Below are 17,062 nucleotides of genomic sequence, written 5' to 3'. Positions count from 1 at the left end.
TCATGTTTCCTCTCTATTTCCCACAGCACTTAGTGATGGTTCATGATGAGTCTGCAACAAATACTGACTGAGCCTACTCACAGTCATGGCCAAAGGGGAGGTTTCACTAGCCTAAATGGGCTGAGATCCCTCTCTCCCACACCCAACTTTCTTTCCTTGCACACCTTCGGGCCTGCAATACGAGTCCTCCAAACATCAGTCAGCAAGAGGGTAGCAAGCTCCACGAATCGCCCAGAGGCCCTTGGCAACAAAGGCATGTTTCCTGTACCTGGCGTGGCTCCTGTGATTATTTTTCATCTATTAGGCCCGATGGTGAAATGAGTGACACCAACGCCAGAACGTGGAGATAAAGGGCCCAGGCTAGGCAGTTAAATCATTGTAATGGACGAAACTGGGGTCTTTTCATTTCGCCCAGTCACCAAATTGTCTCCTTCACAGCTGGTCATAAAAACAAACCAACTGATAAACAAACCAACAAAAACTGATTGATCTTCCATTCCCTACGTTATCTCTTTAAAATAAAAGTGACTTGGGACAACTGGATAGTCAAATTAGATAAAAAGTTGGATCCATATATGAGGACAAAAATTCAAACTGTATGGTACTAGAAGCAGCATGCGGTAGGTTTTTGTTTGTTTGTTTTGCTTTTATTTTTATAACTTTTTGTTAAATCCCTGGGCAAGGGCTTGTCATAAAATAAAAGATTGATGATTTTGACCATATAAACATAAAACCTTCTGCCCTATAAAAACATCATAAGTGACATCCAAAGCAAATGAAAAACTGGGAACATTAACAGTTTATATCAAAAACAAAGGACTGATCTTCCTAAGTTTTAAAAAGCTCTTAGAAATTGAGATGAAAAAGACTAACAACCCAATAAAAAATTGGGTGAAGGTCACTGACAGATGATTTGCACAGATAGGAATACAAATGACATTTAAATGGATTGAAACAACCTCGCTCTTAATAAAGGTGATCAAATTCAAACCGCACTGGAAAATCATTCCTCCTATGGAAGATTGGCAGAACACGAACGCGTGACCTTAAACTTGTTGCCGAAGCTTTGGGCAACCGGACAGGTCAGCCACTGCAGCTGGATGTGAAAACAGTACAACCCCTCTGAAAATACGTTCACTCTGACTCAACACTCCAGATTCTGGGGCTCTATTCCACAGACGACTAGTTATATCAATAATGGAGCAGCTACACAATGTAGCCAGGAAAAAGAACATGGGAGACTTTTACCTACTCACATGGAATGGGCTCCAGGATATCCTGGTGGGCAGAAGGAAACAAAACAAGCTGCAGAACAGTGTATATACTATGCTTCGTCCTGTACATGAAATATTTATTGGCATTCGTTGGGTTTGCACAAAGAAAGACTGCAAGGATGAACCAGAAACAAATAAAAATGGTTAACCTAGATGGGCCTAGGGGTACAGAGACAGGAGAGAGACTTCTGTGATCCAAACAATAAAATCAAAATTTTAGATGATACTTGAGAAAGACTGAGAATCTCTTCAAATAGCAGAGACTGCTGAATCCTGAAGCATAAAGCTTGACATCCAAGTCACTCTAGCAATTGTTCGGGGTGACAGAACATCAGGCCTGGGGGGATCTGGACGATACCCAGCTTGGCACAGGCTAGAAGAGGAGAGGGAAGACACTGGCTGACGATCACTAATGTGGTGGCCAAGCAGACACATGCTTACTTCAAGTTGGGTATCTGGGGCCTCTGCACGTCTCAAAGATGTCATGGGCGCTGAGGTGCAGAGAACAATGTTAGCATAGCTCTGATTCTTCCCTAAAGCATCTGGCCCTGCGGCCTTTCCTTTCATGGGATCCTTAGCAAACTCAGGAAGACACCCGGAGGTTTCTGGGGGGACATCCCAGGATGAAAAAAGGTCAAAGTGACAATGATGGGCCAAACCAACCAAGATAACAGGGGAGGGAGGGGGGTAAAAAAGGTGAAAAAGATGAGGGTGGAAGAAAACGTTCTTCTTGATGCTTCTCGGGGGGCCATAGAGAAGCAAGCTGACTGGGCGCAGGGGGGAGGCGCTGGGAGCCAACCACTAACCTCTCTGCCTGCACCAGGCTGACAGCCAGCCTGGCCAACACCAGGGGAAGGATGTGGTCTCCTTTTCTAATTAAATTCCTTACAGAGTGGACTGATTCATTCATTTATAATAAAACTTCAGGTCTAATTAAAAATGGAACTTTCCCCCATGTCACCTAGCCTCACCGTATTTCTGGTTCCTGTGTAATTGAATCTGAAAACGATGCTGAATGATAGCTTGGGATACTGCTACTTATTGTGAAAATAAAGAGGAAGGAAGGAGAACACTGCTGGGCTGGTTTCAGGGAAATTTAAATCAGTTCTTTCTCACTTTGACTAAATTTCAACAACAGGTAAGATACTGTGATACGTGCCCCCATGAGACGGTATGACCCTGGCTGATTCACGAGGAAGGTTTCCCTTTCGAGGCTTTAGCTTCACCTTGTTTTGGACCCCGGCTGGCAAAGTCCCTGTGTTCCTCTCCCCTCTTCTGATATCCTCAACCTCAGGTTCCAGGAATCGATCCTCTCAGCCCATTTACCATAACACTGCTCATATTTATTTGGCACTATGCAGGCTGGAAGCCTTACCACATCTGTCCTACCTGAGCGACCCCGCAAGAGAAGGCAAGGTGAGCGCTGTGTGACAGAGGGAGCTAAGGCTCAGGAAGGCTCACAGTATTCACCGGGGATCACAAAGTCTATTCCCAGAGCCAGGGCTAGAACCTGGGTTCCAAGAGGTACACGGAGAGCAGCCAGTTGTGTGATTCACTGCAGGATGCTTGACATTTTTCTTGGAAAAATTCCCGGTTGTGGGTTAGAAGAAACCGTTTTTTTCCTGAGCTCATTTGCTTGGTTTGCACAGTAGATGTGCCTGTTTCTAGGTTCTGGGCTGGTTGGAGTGGGGTGGTTGGAATGGGAAAATGTTAGAAATGGTCTCTATCTTTACCCTTGAAATCTGAGGACAAAGCTCTCTAAATAATTAGGATATACGGGCTCCTCTCCCCCAGCACCTCAGATTTGCACAGGGCATTCTTGTGTTGCTCACTGTAATTGCTCCTAGGAAGACTTAGCCTGAATCCCGAGCCCCCTCTCTTCCCCACTCACCCCACTTCTCTAACACGCCTCCTTCTATTGACCCCTTCTATTGACTTTTGTTCCTGAGACTGATGTTAATCTTCCTGGTCGTAACTATCAAGTGGAGTAGTTCTGGAAAGGGACCCTTTCCAAATGTCACAATGTGCTTTTTAGCCAGCTAGGAAACTCTAAAGTCCCCAAGGAAACCCAAACACCTGCTAACTAAGTCCTATTTAACTGCACTTGACCTACTTCACTGGAGCAGTGTGAGGATTAACTGTCCTAGGGTTACCCTCAAACCTGTGAAGGACTCACACCTCCTCAGGGCACAGACAGAAGTGAACTACAAATAAGGGACTGAATCTGTAGCAGCCTCAGATAATCTGCGCTCTGTCAGCACTTCAGAGGGTCGGTCTCCCTAGCATGGGGACAAAGGCACCAGGACAGGGTCACAGCCAAGTGTGAAAGGCCAGACAGGTGCACGAGCTTCCCTTTCAAAGCCCCTGGGGGGAAGGGCATCCTAACCATCCAAGGAGGTGGCTGGGCCAGGCCTGGGGTGCCTGCCTGGCAGGCGGGAGCATTTGGCTGCTATCACAATTTGTCACAAATATTGACAGCTTGTCCCTCCCAACGGACATGTCTGATGGCCTAAAGGTTAATCTTCTCTTGGCTTCTTTGGGGCACTACTGACATTTTGTGTAGGATAGTGCTTTGTTATCGGGGGCTGCCCTGTGCATTATAGGATGTTTAGCAGTTTCCCCCACCCAAAATGTCTTCAGCCACTGCCCAAAGTCCCCTGGGGGGCACAGTCATCCTGTTTGAGAGCCACGAGGCAAGATGATCCAGTGTGAACACTGGAAGTATTCCTTGGAATATGGATGACCTCTACAAAAAAGTCATCCTCCAAGAGGCCTGTGGGCTGCCTTGGAGGCCTAACAACTTACACTTCTTTCCGCTGTCTCTGATGAGGCCGAGGGACACACACATTTTCACAAATGAAAAGTCATCTAATTCATTGTTTATTATTTAGCTTTAGATCCCTTGCCTAGCTCTCCTTTAGCCCTGGCAGCCACAGACTTCCAATTTACACAGCACTAGGTATCATTTAATCCCCCACGTGCTAAACAACCAGAGGCTTTTTTTTTTACTTTGAAATTCTATTTTACAAGCTCCTGTTTAAATGTTTCGGGCTCCAACACATTTGAACTGGAGGTGGGTAACCCTGGGGGTGCTGAGATAATGGTGGGGGTAGGGAGGGGGGAACATCCACCAAGAGAGACAAACTCCGGGGGGGGGGCTCTCTTTCCTCCAAAATGTCTTATTAGGGTCCCAGACTTGGCCTCCCGCTCTGTATCCCGCAGTCCAATTTAATTGAGTGACGGCCTCGCCACGCACACTGCTCTTTTGACAGGAGGGTAATCTCATTCTGTCCGTCCTGACATTTGCTTTCTTAAGGGCCTCACAATATGCAGCTTAAATAATTAAATGCAGGTCGCATTGCAGCCTCCTTTCCAAGCCCGTCAGAGGGCACAGCGGGTCCTTTGCGATGGTTAGCTTTTGACCATGTGATCTTTAGAAGCTAGTAAGGTTTTGTGTTGGTTTTTTCTGGTCTTTGTTTTGTAATTGTGTGTGACACTTCTCCCCAACTAAAAACCCCCATGGCCTAGTGAAAACCCAGCCGAACAGCTGAAAGGACTGTGGGTTTTCAGACGGTGGATAAATCGTGGCAGAGAAATTTGAGGCCCTGGTTCCCGTAAGGGTCGCCGAGCAGCCTGCTTGTTTGTCATGGTCAGTACTTTCTATTTGTCACCTAGCAAAGTGTAATGCTAGGAGATGAATCCCTTGTGTTTTATTGCAGGTGTCCATTGTCCTCGAGCTCGGATGAGCTTGTCAAAAATAAAGCAAATCTTTAAAATGACCTAATAAGAGAGCAGTTCCAGGAAGGACTAAAGATAACTCTTACCTGTAGTGTCCATTTTAAACAGGAGGTTTCTCCGGGGAACTGGGAGTGATCCTAATGAGTTTGGATTTAGTTGAACCCAATGATGATCTCGCACATTACGGAGATTTGTCATCTTTAAGTCATGTGCCAGATGAACGCTTTAAAATACATGCAACTTTATGTGAATTCTCCATAACATAGCAAAATCGGATTTCTCTATTAATAGCCAAAGTCCTTGGCCTTGGGAAGGCAGGGTGGCAGTGGTTTTAAAATTCAAAATTCATCATCTCTGCATAATTAGTTGTGAATCTCTAAATGTTCAGGCTGAGGAATCAGCCAGGAACTGGAGCTCTTATCCTTCAGAGTCCCTTTTAATATTGTTCCACAGTCATCCTTTCCTTGGGTTTTTCTAATTACTGCAAAACCAATTGTTTTTAACTCACCTGCCCCAGCTCTTTGTAATTTGTTGAATGTAATCACCTCAAATGAAGAGAAATTGGGGCTTGATTAGGTGATCATCATCAGAGGCAAGTTTCAAAGCTTTGCTTGTTTGGCCTGCTTGGTGCATTTTGAGGGCAGGGCTTAAGGAGGGAGGGGCTGCTGTTAAGAGTGAGCTGTGTAGTGCAGTGACCTGTGGGCCCTCGTGGGGTTTAATTTGAAGTAAATTTATGAGACTAAAAGGAATTAGGAATTCTGGCTCCTCACTCTGAGCTAGACTGTCTAGCTCAGGAGCTAGACCATCTCCTCTCTCGCATGGTCTGTGTCTGATTAGATGCATCGGGAGAGCGGGCTATGTTGCTGCCGGGCCCCCAAGCCCAGTGCCCTCCACTGGCCTGGACATGGAGCAAGAGACGGATAAACCAACATAAACTAACTGAGTGATCAAGTCTCTGCTTTGCTTTTATTCTTTTGGCCAATCTTTTTTATCAACTAACCGGTTCAACTTGGAGATTTTCAAAGATCAAATATCAGAGAAGCACAGCTTCTGAACCTTTGTTTCTCTCAGGTCTCAAGGGTATAATGCGCTTTCATCAATGAGAGTGACTGTGACAGGAATCCCCGAGTTGGGGCAGAGATGGTGAAAATCAAGCCAGGGAGCATGGGGCCACTTACAAGAAACAAAACAAGGTTCCGATGTGCATTCAACAGCCCCTGTGAAAAGTGATCATTGAAGAGTAAGCTCAAATTCCACTTTCTTGAGAAAAATGGAAAATATAGATCCCCTGCTTTCTCTAGCACAGTCCTCGGAGGAGAAAGGTTCTCATTCAATTTCTCTCTGTAGGTAGCTGCTCTGGATCTTCCTCTCTCTGGACATGGAAAGGCCCAAATGGATCACGCACAGGAGCGAACCAAGGCCTGAACCAGTCCTGTGAGTTAGATGCATTTTTATTCAAAACTTACGATGTTGTGTAGCAGCTGCTACACCTCTGGTGTGCTAGACCACCCTCTCTGTGCAGAATACGAATGTGAAACAACCTTGGCACTAATGAGAGAGCCAGACATGCAAAGAAACAAGTATTATCTCAAGCACTGAGTGGCAGAATTAAATATAGTGTGTTATAAGAGGAGACAAGGAAAAGTAATTGGGTATGGCTGAGGTAGGAGCATCTGGGAAGACTTCCTGGAGGAGGTGAAGTCTGAACTGAATCTTAAAGACTAAGTAGAAGTTACAGGAAGGTTGGAGAAGAAGGGTGTCGGTCTGAAAGCCATTCCGGGAAGCGAGACCACAAAAGCGAAAGCAAGGAGACCCCTGACAGCATCATGTGCTCAGAACAGAGAGAGCATTTTGATAATGCCTAAAGTTAAGACAGGAGGTGTAAAAAGATGAAGGCAGGAAGGCTTTGTGAACCTTGCAAGAGGAGGAGATGGGACCTTGTCTGCGGGCCATGGCGAGTCCCTAAAGACTTTTAAGCAGAGGAACTGATGGGATTCGGCACTTGGTAGCAGCATGGATGGGACTAGCAGCCGGTTGACTGGAGCAAGGAGGAAAGGACGTGGGGCTGTGTAGGCCCGATGAGGGCACCACGGTAGAAGACCTAGAAAGGGGGCAGATTTGAGAAGTATCTGGAAGGGAAGCTGGCAGGACTTTGGGACACATAGACGTGAAGGAAGAGTCGAGGAACACTCCAGCTTCATGAGAAGCTTTTGTACAGTTGTCCCTCAGTATCCGCAGTGATTGGTTCCAAGTCCCTCATGGAAAATGGCAGAGTACAATGCATGCAGTTGGCGCTCCGCATCCACGGACTCCCAATAAAAAAGGCTTTTTTCGATGGGCAGTTGGTTTAATCTGCAGGTGCAAAACCAATGGATAAAGAGGGCTGGAAGGCTGGCTGTATTCCTGAGAGAGCGGTGAGACCACCAGTTAAGACAGAGAACCCCAGAGGCAGAGGTTTCTAGAGAGATAGAGAGAGGCTTCTGTTTGGATTTTTGCCTAGAGGTACCTGGCCGGGTCAGTGATGGGCAGCCTGGCAGATGAACTGGAAGCTTGGGGAGACGTCTGGGCTAAAGATTATGTTACTTTTTATCAACCAGGTCCAGCAGGGTCAGCTGGGGTGAGACTCCTTAGAGCCCACTTCTGCCATTCCCTAGTCTGCCCTCATCCTGGTTCCTGCCCCTGGCTCACTCTCTCTCCACCTCTGTCCCTTGCTCATGCCTTCTCTGAGGCCCTGTCCGCAGGGAAGGGGCAGGAATATTTGTTATGGTCAGCTTGGCAAGTTATTGTGGGTTGGTCTGTGGAAACAAAGCCACAAAATTACTCCTGTCTGCAACCTTGCCCGCTGGGCCACCTACCCAGCTCCTAAATCCTGCTCCCACTGTTGACTCTGAGCTAAAAACCTGGACTTCTAATACATATTTCAAAGTCAAGCTAAGGAACCCAACCTTGAAATAAAAGATGTATATTTACTTTAGTGTTTTATGAGCCCGGAGGTAGGGTTTTGGATAGCAGGTTTCTTTTGCCACATTTGGTATGATTCGGGGAAGCCAGAGGGCCACGACACCAGGGAATGAGGGGTCACAGGGCACCCTGTTTTAAAGGGAGGGCCCCCAGGCAGGCTTTGAGGCAGGGTGAGTGGCTGATGAGGAGCTGCCAAGGGGAGAGGGTGACGGGGAGGGAGCAGGGTGATGAAGCAGGGCCCTGAGTGTGCATTTCCTAGAAGCCCTGGAGGATAGATGGCTACTGTCAAGTGCCCTCCTCTATCTGAGGGACATTTCAGGGAACCAGGGAGAGAGTACACGCTGGAGAAAGAGCAACTATCTTGGAGAGCATCCAGTAAGGCTTCAAGATCTACTGGCAAATTCCATTCTGCAGGTTGGGACCTCTATTACAAAACCTTGTTACTTAAAGAGGGGTTGGGGAGATGGGCAATCACATTCTCAGGCATACACGACAAAGCAGGGCAAAGCCGCGGCCTGCAGGGAAGAAAACCTCCCTGCACACCCAGGCACGCACTCCTTTCAGTGCTTTTCTACTAATTGTTTCTGTGTTCTTTTCAGATCAACTTTGCCAGTATCTAAAAAGTTAAAGGTGCTGCACCCACCTTAAATGCCTCTTCCTGGGATTTCTCAGAAGCCAGCAGGCACCCACAGCCATGCCAGCTGTCTGCACTGGCTTTTCCTTCCTGGCAGCGGCATCTACCAGGGCTGAGCAGTGTCCGGTTGGGTTAGGGTGCACTGTGCGCAGATGACAGAGCTCCAGCAACAAGTCCACTTTTAAAAGCAGAGGGAGGGACCTTCCTACTGGCTGTGCAGCTTCCAGGGTTACTCTGTCTACACAACATCTTATCCCAAGAAGCACCATTTGCCCATGAAAGCAACAGAATGAAAGAAGGCTGTTCCTTTCAAACAGGGATTTGCTCACATAGGATGAGCGAAGTGAGGAGAGAGAGAGAAGCAACTGAGGCCGAGGCTCACTTCATTTTCAGAAGATGGGGGAACAAAGGTAAAGGAGAAGTTGAGCGAGTTCACTGTTCACTGGGATCTGTCACCATCATCGAATAATCACTCCTAGTGCTCTGCACACCTCTTCTGAACAAAGCAACGGTAAACCACGAACCCTGAAGTAGGTGCTCTCATGTCCGGAGTCCTCCCTCGTTCAGAGTTAGACACTTTGTCTTAATCTTGTTTCCTTTTACAAAATGTCTTTAAATTGCCTTAAGAGCATCCCTCCTCCCCCTGTCACTTCCTTCTACCCACTCCCCACTGGAGCCTGCTGCCCGAGGGAGAAACAGGACCTCCGGATACGAGGGTTGTGACTCTTCTAGTAACAGCCACCTCTGGAGCCCTGAATTCCTCTCTGACGCCTTGGCTTCTGAGATACATGCTCCCAGCCCTCCCTGCTGTTCCCGCTCAGTCTCCTGCTGTCTCTTCCCCTCCTCCCTGGCCTCTGACTTCGGGAGGATGCTGTGTCATCTTCATCTCCCCTCCCTCCCCTCCTGATCCCATCTGGATCCAGGACCTTGAATGCCATCTACGCGGCTGACGCTCAGACTTACATTTCCACACCCGACCTGATCTGCCCAACTCCAGACACACAGCCCACCGTCTACTCCACACCTCCACCTGCTTAATGAGCACCTCAGACTTAGCCTGTCCAAAGTTAACTACCAACCTGCTCCCCAGCCCCAGCTCAGCATCTCACTTTCAGCCAGCAGAACACTACCCCTCCAAGGACCCAAACCCTGGAGCCACTGCTGACTCTGCTCTTCCTTCCACCCGCCTACAACCTAGCAGCGCGCTGTGTTGTATTTTCAGTTAGATCTGGAATCAGACCATACTCACGCCTTGTGTGGTACAAGCCAGGTGTGGCTATTCATATTTAAATTCAAGTTAATAAAATATTTAAAAAAGTGAAATAGAGCAACAAGACATGGCTCAGGTGAGAACTCTTAGAAAAATTACAGCAAAAGTTAAATTGAAAATTTTAGTGCCTTATTCGCACTGACCGCATTTCAGGTGCTTATGGGCCACGTGGCTAGTGGCCGTGGTAGTGGACAGTGCACATACAGAACATCGCTGTCACCGAGGAGGAGGAGGGCTCTCTTAGCCAGGGCTGCGCACTCCTTTCTCTGTGACCGTCTGGTCCAGCCGCTGACATCTCTGGCCTGGATGATATAATAGCCTCTTAGGTGACCCTGCTTCTTCAAGCCTTAAAACAGGGCAGCCAGAGTGATCCTTTTAAAACATGGCTCCCTGGGTTGTCCAAAGGCTCCCACTTGTCTCTCAGAGAGGAAGCAGAGTCCCCGGAATGAGAGCGAGTCACCCGCCCTGGCCCTTCCCCATCTGAGCTCCTGTCCCAGGCTTCCAGCTGCCCTCTGCCAGGGCTGCGCTGGCTCCTGCCGCTCCCCAAGGCTTTGCCCTGGCTCTGCCCTCTGCAGAGAACGCGTCCCCAGGCAGCCTCCTGCCCTCCTCCCTCTGCTGCTTCAGCTGTCCACGTGGCTGTCACCTTCCCAGCCAGGCTTGTGGGGCTGCTGAGCTTTAACGTGGCCCCTCCCAGCTCCTCTCCCAGCAGTCCCGCTCCCCTCCACGCCACCCTGCTTTCCTTTCCTTGTCCATAGGACTTATGTCTTTTCACCACGCCACCCTGCTTTCCTTTCCTTGTCCATAGAACTTATGTCTTTTCAACAAACTAGGTACGTTTTCTAGTCGATTGTATGTATTTTTTACTGTCTGGCAGGGAGGGACCTTTGTCCATTTACTCATTGCTGGAAAGCTGGCCTGGAGGAGGCTTTCAATGAATATTTGTTCAACAAATGAATGGAGTTTCAGAGCTGGAGGGGCCCTGGATGTCATTCTTGGAGGGAGCAGTGAGGTGGGGCTACTTGCTGTGGACTGTGACGGCTTTGAGGGTAGAGCCTGGGCCGGGAGCTGACCTGGCCCTGGGCGTCTTCCCAGAGCAGGCCTCATGATGATGAATTCCCCTTCCCCGTTATCTGTCACAACCAGAGGGACACCGACAAACCGCAGAGAGCTAACGGGGACAACCTAACTAAAATGCCAGAGCTGTCTGCACTTCCTTCTTGGTGAGCCTGGCAGGCTTCGGCCACTGGTCCTGCCTCTTGAGGGCTGGTGGGAAGCAAGGAGCAGAACAGAGGCCCCGGTTAACAGCTATGCACACATGCTGCTCCTACCCCCAGGTCGCAAACACCAAGACTCTTGGGAAACTGGAAAAGCTCGTGGCTGCTAGATTACGTTTTCCTCTAAAATAACATATCACGGCTGATGAAACCATGACTTTAAAAAAAGTCATGGTTTCATCACATAATTGCTAAATTAGTATTGGAGAAAAAAGTTGATTAGTATGAAAAGAATGCTTCTTCATTGCATCATTAGAATATTCGATAATCCAGAATAGATGAGAAGGAAGGTAGACCCCAGATCACATTTTGTGTTAGGGGCACATCTGTGCTCTTGTGTGTGTAAGGAAATGCCATCTGAATATACATATTTTTAAATGCCTTGGGATGATGTGTTTTCTGCTGCCAATTCGGATTCCAATAGAAGTAGTGTGAGGGAGTTTTAAGCTTATAAACAGACCTCTTCATAATGGCGCGGCAAACAGGTCCAGAGCTGCACAGCATGACGTGAGGGCAGAGCCTGGGAATTCTATCCGTGGCTCACTGGATGATTTAACTGGCCAAAGCATGTAATCAAGAACAGACTCAGCTTTATAGTCATTCCTTCATTACCGAGATAACTCAGTTGGAGACTTTTTGGGAGATGCCAGATTTGGAAATAAAATCCTTACAGACTGTACTGCAATGTCATGAAGATTATACCAGAAAACAAATTGATGTGCACAGACAATCTTCTGTACGTGCCAGAAAATTAGATCTCAGGGGAGACGTGGAGCTAAGATGTGATATCGGGGAGGGGTGGAGGCGAGCACTGCGAAAGGCATGCTCGGCGGCCTCCCAGACAGAGCCAATGTCCCGTGTGCTGGCGCATGTTACCTGGGGTGGTGCTCTTCACCGCTTTCACTAACTTGCCCCTTCCAGCTCCAAAACCATTATCTCCAAAGTCCGGGTCACTGTCACTATCACTGCCACCGCTGGCAGAGTACGAGCACATTCTGGGTCCCTTGTCCTAAACGAGTAATATGAGACTGTTAAGAGTATTCGCACTAATCAGACTGGGGCAGAATGCTGTGAGGAGGTGAAACAGTTCACAGGTGGCTGTTGCAGGGGCACAGAATGCCGCTCCCACTGCCCCTCCCCCGCCACCCCAGGAGCAGCCCTGCTCCTCTGTGTCTGCAGAGCTAGCAGTCTCCTCAGTCACCAGAGCTGCAGAACAGGCCTGCGCTAAAGCTGCTGACCACACGGCCGGCCGCTGTCCCAGGCATAGGAAAGTCCCCGTGTTACTTGCGCTGCATTTTGTATACTACTTTATAGAGTCTTATTTTTCTCAAGTGCTCATTAGAGTTGCTGTTCCAAGCTTAATGGCTTATTTAACTGATCTCATCTCTGGCCTTCAAGTATCAGAGGGCATGAGAAGATCAACCTTGGGGACAAAAGAATAAATGTTTGCGCAAATTATAATTTTTCTTCCAGCCTCTGAAAGGACACAGTTGCTGACCCTATACAATCCTCAAGTCTACCGACAGAGGTCAGGCCCAGGACTCAGTCTTCCCTTTTGCTCACATGCGCATGCACATCGGACCCACCAGGTGTGACTGGTGCTGTGATCATGCCACACTCGGGGACTGTGGAGGTGGTTGATACTGTATGAGTTTTCCCTCCGTGAACACAAGGCAGAAAACTGGATGGATCTGGGACTACAACTATCGTGGGTGGAATCTGGGGGTTTGGGCCTCTTTTATATTTGTAGACTTCCCTGTCAGAGCCTATATTCCTGTACATCCCTGACAGCTCCGGCACAGATGTATGGGACAAGTCTGTTTGGGAGAGGATCGTGTGGTTAGAAATGATAAAAATACATTTGAGGATGTGAGCTCTTTCAGCTCTGGTTATAAATTCATTTTCTTTATTTTTCTTCATCTACTCACTCATCCACCCCTTTAACAGATGCTTATTGAGTGTCCACTCTGTGCCAAGCTGTGTGGTAGGCTCTGGGAGTCCAGAGCTCTACAAGGAGATACTGGTAGCCTAGCAAGGATGATGTCCATTAAGGGTGACAAGTCTACGGGCTACGGTTCCAGGGCAGCCTCATGCCTAGCGTTCCTGTAGGACCCCAGACAATCTTTGCGTATGAAGAGATGCAGCTTTTCATCCCTCTAGTCATCAGAAGCTAATGGAAACAGGTACTGTGCTGGGAGCTGGAAATAAGAAGCTAACTCTTGCTTCAGACTCCCCCGCCCCCGGCAGTCAATGAAGCAGAGCTCTGAGTTCCAAGTTGCGGTAGGGACTCTTACAGGACGGGCAGGATTCCCAACGGCAGAGCTGGTGGGAAATGATGAGGCAGGGGACCCCAGAGAGATGTGGGTTTGGGGGATACAAATGTTGGGTGGGGTGTGCCTGCCGGCACATGTAGAGGGAACAGTACTAATTCTTTCTCTTTCTTGGAACTGCCCGAACCTCTTTGCCACTGATTCCACCCTTTGTTGCTAAACTACTTCCCCATTCAACTCTGGGTCTCTTTTAGGGCTTTCTCCCTAATGCAGGGACTGGGAGAGCCAAGGTGACAGAGCAGGAAGGGTCTCAAAAGGGCAGGGAGCTCTGGTAGTTGCTCCTTATGTCCTTCCTCCCACCCTCTCACTGCTGGGTACCGCCAAAAACCCTGAGGTGGGCCAGCTCCTGAACAAGTTGAGAAGTAGTGCACAGGCTGATGTGGGCCAAGTAATTAATTAGCTGACACCAGTAAATGGGAGGGGTAGCGATGGGAATGCCAAGTCTCCAGAGGGATGACGGAGGAGTCCCTGAGCTGGGAGCTCCTCCTTAGGCCCGTGTGTGCCATCTCAGGTGGCTGAGGAGCCCCACGGTACAAATGGAGAGGTGAAAGAGATGCAGGCCTCGCTGTCCCTGGCAAGCCGTTCGACCACTCCAGGCCTCAGTTTATTCATCCCTAAAAGGAGTCTAATAATACCTGCTTTACCTGCCTCATAGGAACAAGGTAAAGGTTAAAGGAACTGAGTAGGTAATGAAAAAAATATCATCCAATCATTCTAAATGGTGCTCTTATGACTTGAGAGAGCAAGTGCTGGCTCTGCAACGTCTACTCGGGGCCGAGCCTCCACACCGCAAGAATCTGGAAGCAGGCGTGTGAAAGCACTTTTGGACTCTGCCCAGGAACCTGTGGTGTTGCTTAATAACTCAGGAAAAGAAGTGAGCCTTGGGCCTAGGTTCTTAGCTACCGAACCAACAGCAAATGTGACTTCACATGAAATCTATCACAAAAGTGTTTAAGGAGTTCATGTTGCACAACCAGGGCCAGCAGGTGGAAGCTGTCCTCCTGTTGGCCTCCCCTCACCTGGGTGTCTGCAGGGGGGTCTTCACCCCTCCAGTCTGGAAGCAGCTCCCTGGCCATTGCATTCTCAGCATATAGTGACGCGCAAGTCTGAGGCCTTGGCTCTCCTTCATTCTGCTTTGGGGAAGGGATTTTTCCTAAGGGAGGAAATATAGGTGAGACTACAGTCAGTTTCTACATAAATTTAGGGAGGGAATGGGGGAGAGATTGGGAAACAGTAAGAAAGGGCCAATTGTGGTGAAAGCTGCATTGCCCAGCATTCTGCCCCCTGCAGTCTGTGCTAACAGACAGGTCCCCATAATTCTGCACATATAAAGGATGCCCACCTAGGAGACCAAAGGCAAACTATCCTTGGGCTACTTTTCCATGAAATGTTGATAAGCCTTTCATGTTAAGAAAGGGCTCAATGGGCAAACTGGGAAACACCGATTATTTCTCAAATAGTGTTTTTCATTCAATAACTAACAGGTTTCCTTTCGGGAGACTTTTCAGAGCCTTCATTGTGCTAATGGGGAGGGAGTCCTAGTTTCCAAAGGGAGATTCAAATACGCAGACTTCCCCAAACATATTTGAACAGAGAGCCCTGATTTTCATAGAATACCTCTGAAGGTCACTTTAAATGATGTGGTTTGGGAAACCTTGCTCAGATGCCCTTAAAAATCCTGCAGGGCCCTATTTTTCAAGCTTTGATTTGCATGTATATTGGCTGAGCTTTTGTTAATTAAATTGTGGATTCTGATTCAGTAGGTTTGGGGTGGCGTCTGAGATTCTGCATTTCTGACAGGTTCCCAGATGCTGCTGCTGATGTTGGCCCATGGACCACATTTTGCAGAGCGAGGATATAATTAGCAGAGGACAATTAAAGGAAGCTCCTCCATTAGGCATAAGAACAGATTAACCTGCAGAGCGTGCCCCTTCTCAAGCCAGAAGGGGGATGCCGTATACTCCAGCCTCAGCGGTTATCAACAGGACTGGCGGAGAGAGCCTCTCAACAGCGTTCTGCTTGTGAGCAGAAGCCAAGTAATTGTATTTCCATCAACATTGTGAGACTTGTACGGTTACTTCCGTTTTTGATATGGGGATAAGAGAAAAACCAATTTAAATGCATACATTAAGTAGCAAGTGACTGCTCTAAACCACATTCCTTCTGTTGCAGCTAGTCCTCCATTCCTTAATTTTTAAAATAAGTCAACGGTGGCAGCGGAAAAAAGAGAGGCCTTGGGAAGCTGGCCCTGCCTCTGAACCACGGTGACACTTCGGTGGACAGGAAGCTTCAGGATGGGCTACACAAAAGTACCCCGCAGCACGCTGACCTCACTCTTTGCCATATACTACTTTTTTACAACTCTTCATGACAATTTAATTAAGACACAAACCTTAGGAAGCTGGTGCAGCGAATATTTGCAGCAAGATCAGAGCAATCTCCTTCCTATCCCCCTTCTTATGAAGCAATTCAAGGCTTGCGGTTTCTATTCAATTTGTTATAATGACAGTGTTTAATCACGGCGTCTGCTCGGCAGCCCGCCGCTGAATTGAGGTCACACATGTGACTGTTCAGGCATGGGGCACAATCTATAACTAAGATTTCGTCCCTGAATTTCTGGAGGCTGTGTCATTAATTAACAATGCGTGTATTTCAAAAGTAATATGCATTCCGGCTCTTTCAAAACGCAGCCTCGGCTTGAAATGAGCAGAAGTTTGCGATGAAATGTTCACGGCAGCTAGTGGTACAGTGTGAAGGGCTCAGCCATGGAGATAGCCCAGCCACATTTACCCAAAGATGTTTAATCAAAAGTCTTCTTTTCTAATTTTTCAGGAGCCTATAACATAAACTCTACTTGTGGCTCCTTTCTCTTCATCAAATAATGAATGAAAGTCTTTAGACTTCTATCCATGTGCTTATGTGTGTCATAAATGCAGCCTAAGCCCCACAAGTTAAAAATTATGTAGTGTCATCTTGAGCTTCAATAAATATTTTTAATCTTGAGGGGCCAATAAAAAACTTTGACCCTTAGCCTGGTCCTGCCTTTAATCATGAGAGCTTGTCTCAGCAGACGGCAACCCAAGATGGTACTTCTCGGTGGGAAGGCTCACTCCTTTCCGCTGCAGTTAACACACAATCTACTGCTGATACATCAAACTAAGATTTTATAGTTCAACATATAAACGTATTCGAACAGGACAGGATTATGTCAGAAGACATACGTTTCTGGTTAGAGGGCAAACGCCATTTCAGTTAAACTTACGTTGGGTCTAAATTGGTCTGTATTCCAAGCTAAGTTTTATGTTGTATGTTGTGTGTTTTTTCTCTCAGTCAACTTACATATCCATACACCTGTGCTTACATGCTTGTTTCCTTGATCTGTACGTACACTCCTTAACATAATGCGAAGAGCAGATAATGTTTATTGCTTGTCTTTTCACTTCTTGGTTGAGGACACGCAGGGATTTTTCATGTGTCCACATGTCCACCGGGCGGCGGCCACTCACTGACTTCCTGGTGGAGACCTGTTCTCCGTCTGTTCCGTTTTCCACTTTGTCAGCAAGTGCATTACTTTGGTGGGA

At 47.7% G+C, this 17,062-nt stretch overlaps 1 protein-coding gene across 1 annotated transcript in view; it reads right to left on the bottom strand.

Moving 5' to 3' along the window:
- NCKAP5 (NCK associated protein 5) overlaps positions 1-17,062 on the bottom strand; it is a 789,197-nt gene that overhangs the window by 34,985 nt on the left and 737,150 nt on the right. Inside the window, exons 17-18 of the mRNA XM_081142261.1 lie at positions 14,501-14,634; positions 12,028-12,160 (exon numbers count right to left, since the gene is read on the bottom strand). Of these exons, the coding sequence (XP_080998387.1) occupies positions 12,028-12,160; positions 14,501-14,634 (267 nt within the window). The remainder of the gene's footprint in view (positions 1-12,027; positions 12,161-14,500; positions 14,635-17,062) is intronic.

This window comes from Miniopterus schreibersii (assembly GCF_964146895.1).
Source record: "Miniopterus schreibersii genome assembly, chromosome: 7".
Lineage (NCBI taxonomy): Eukaryota > Metazoa > Chordata > Mammalia > Chiroptera > Miniopteridae > Miniopterus > Miniopterus schreibersii.
The sequence above is the reverse complement of the archived record's forward strand: the minus strand, read 5'-3'. Positions and strand labels throughout refer to the sequence as shown.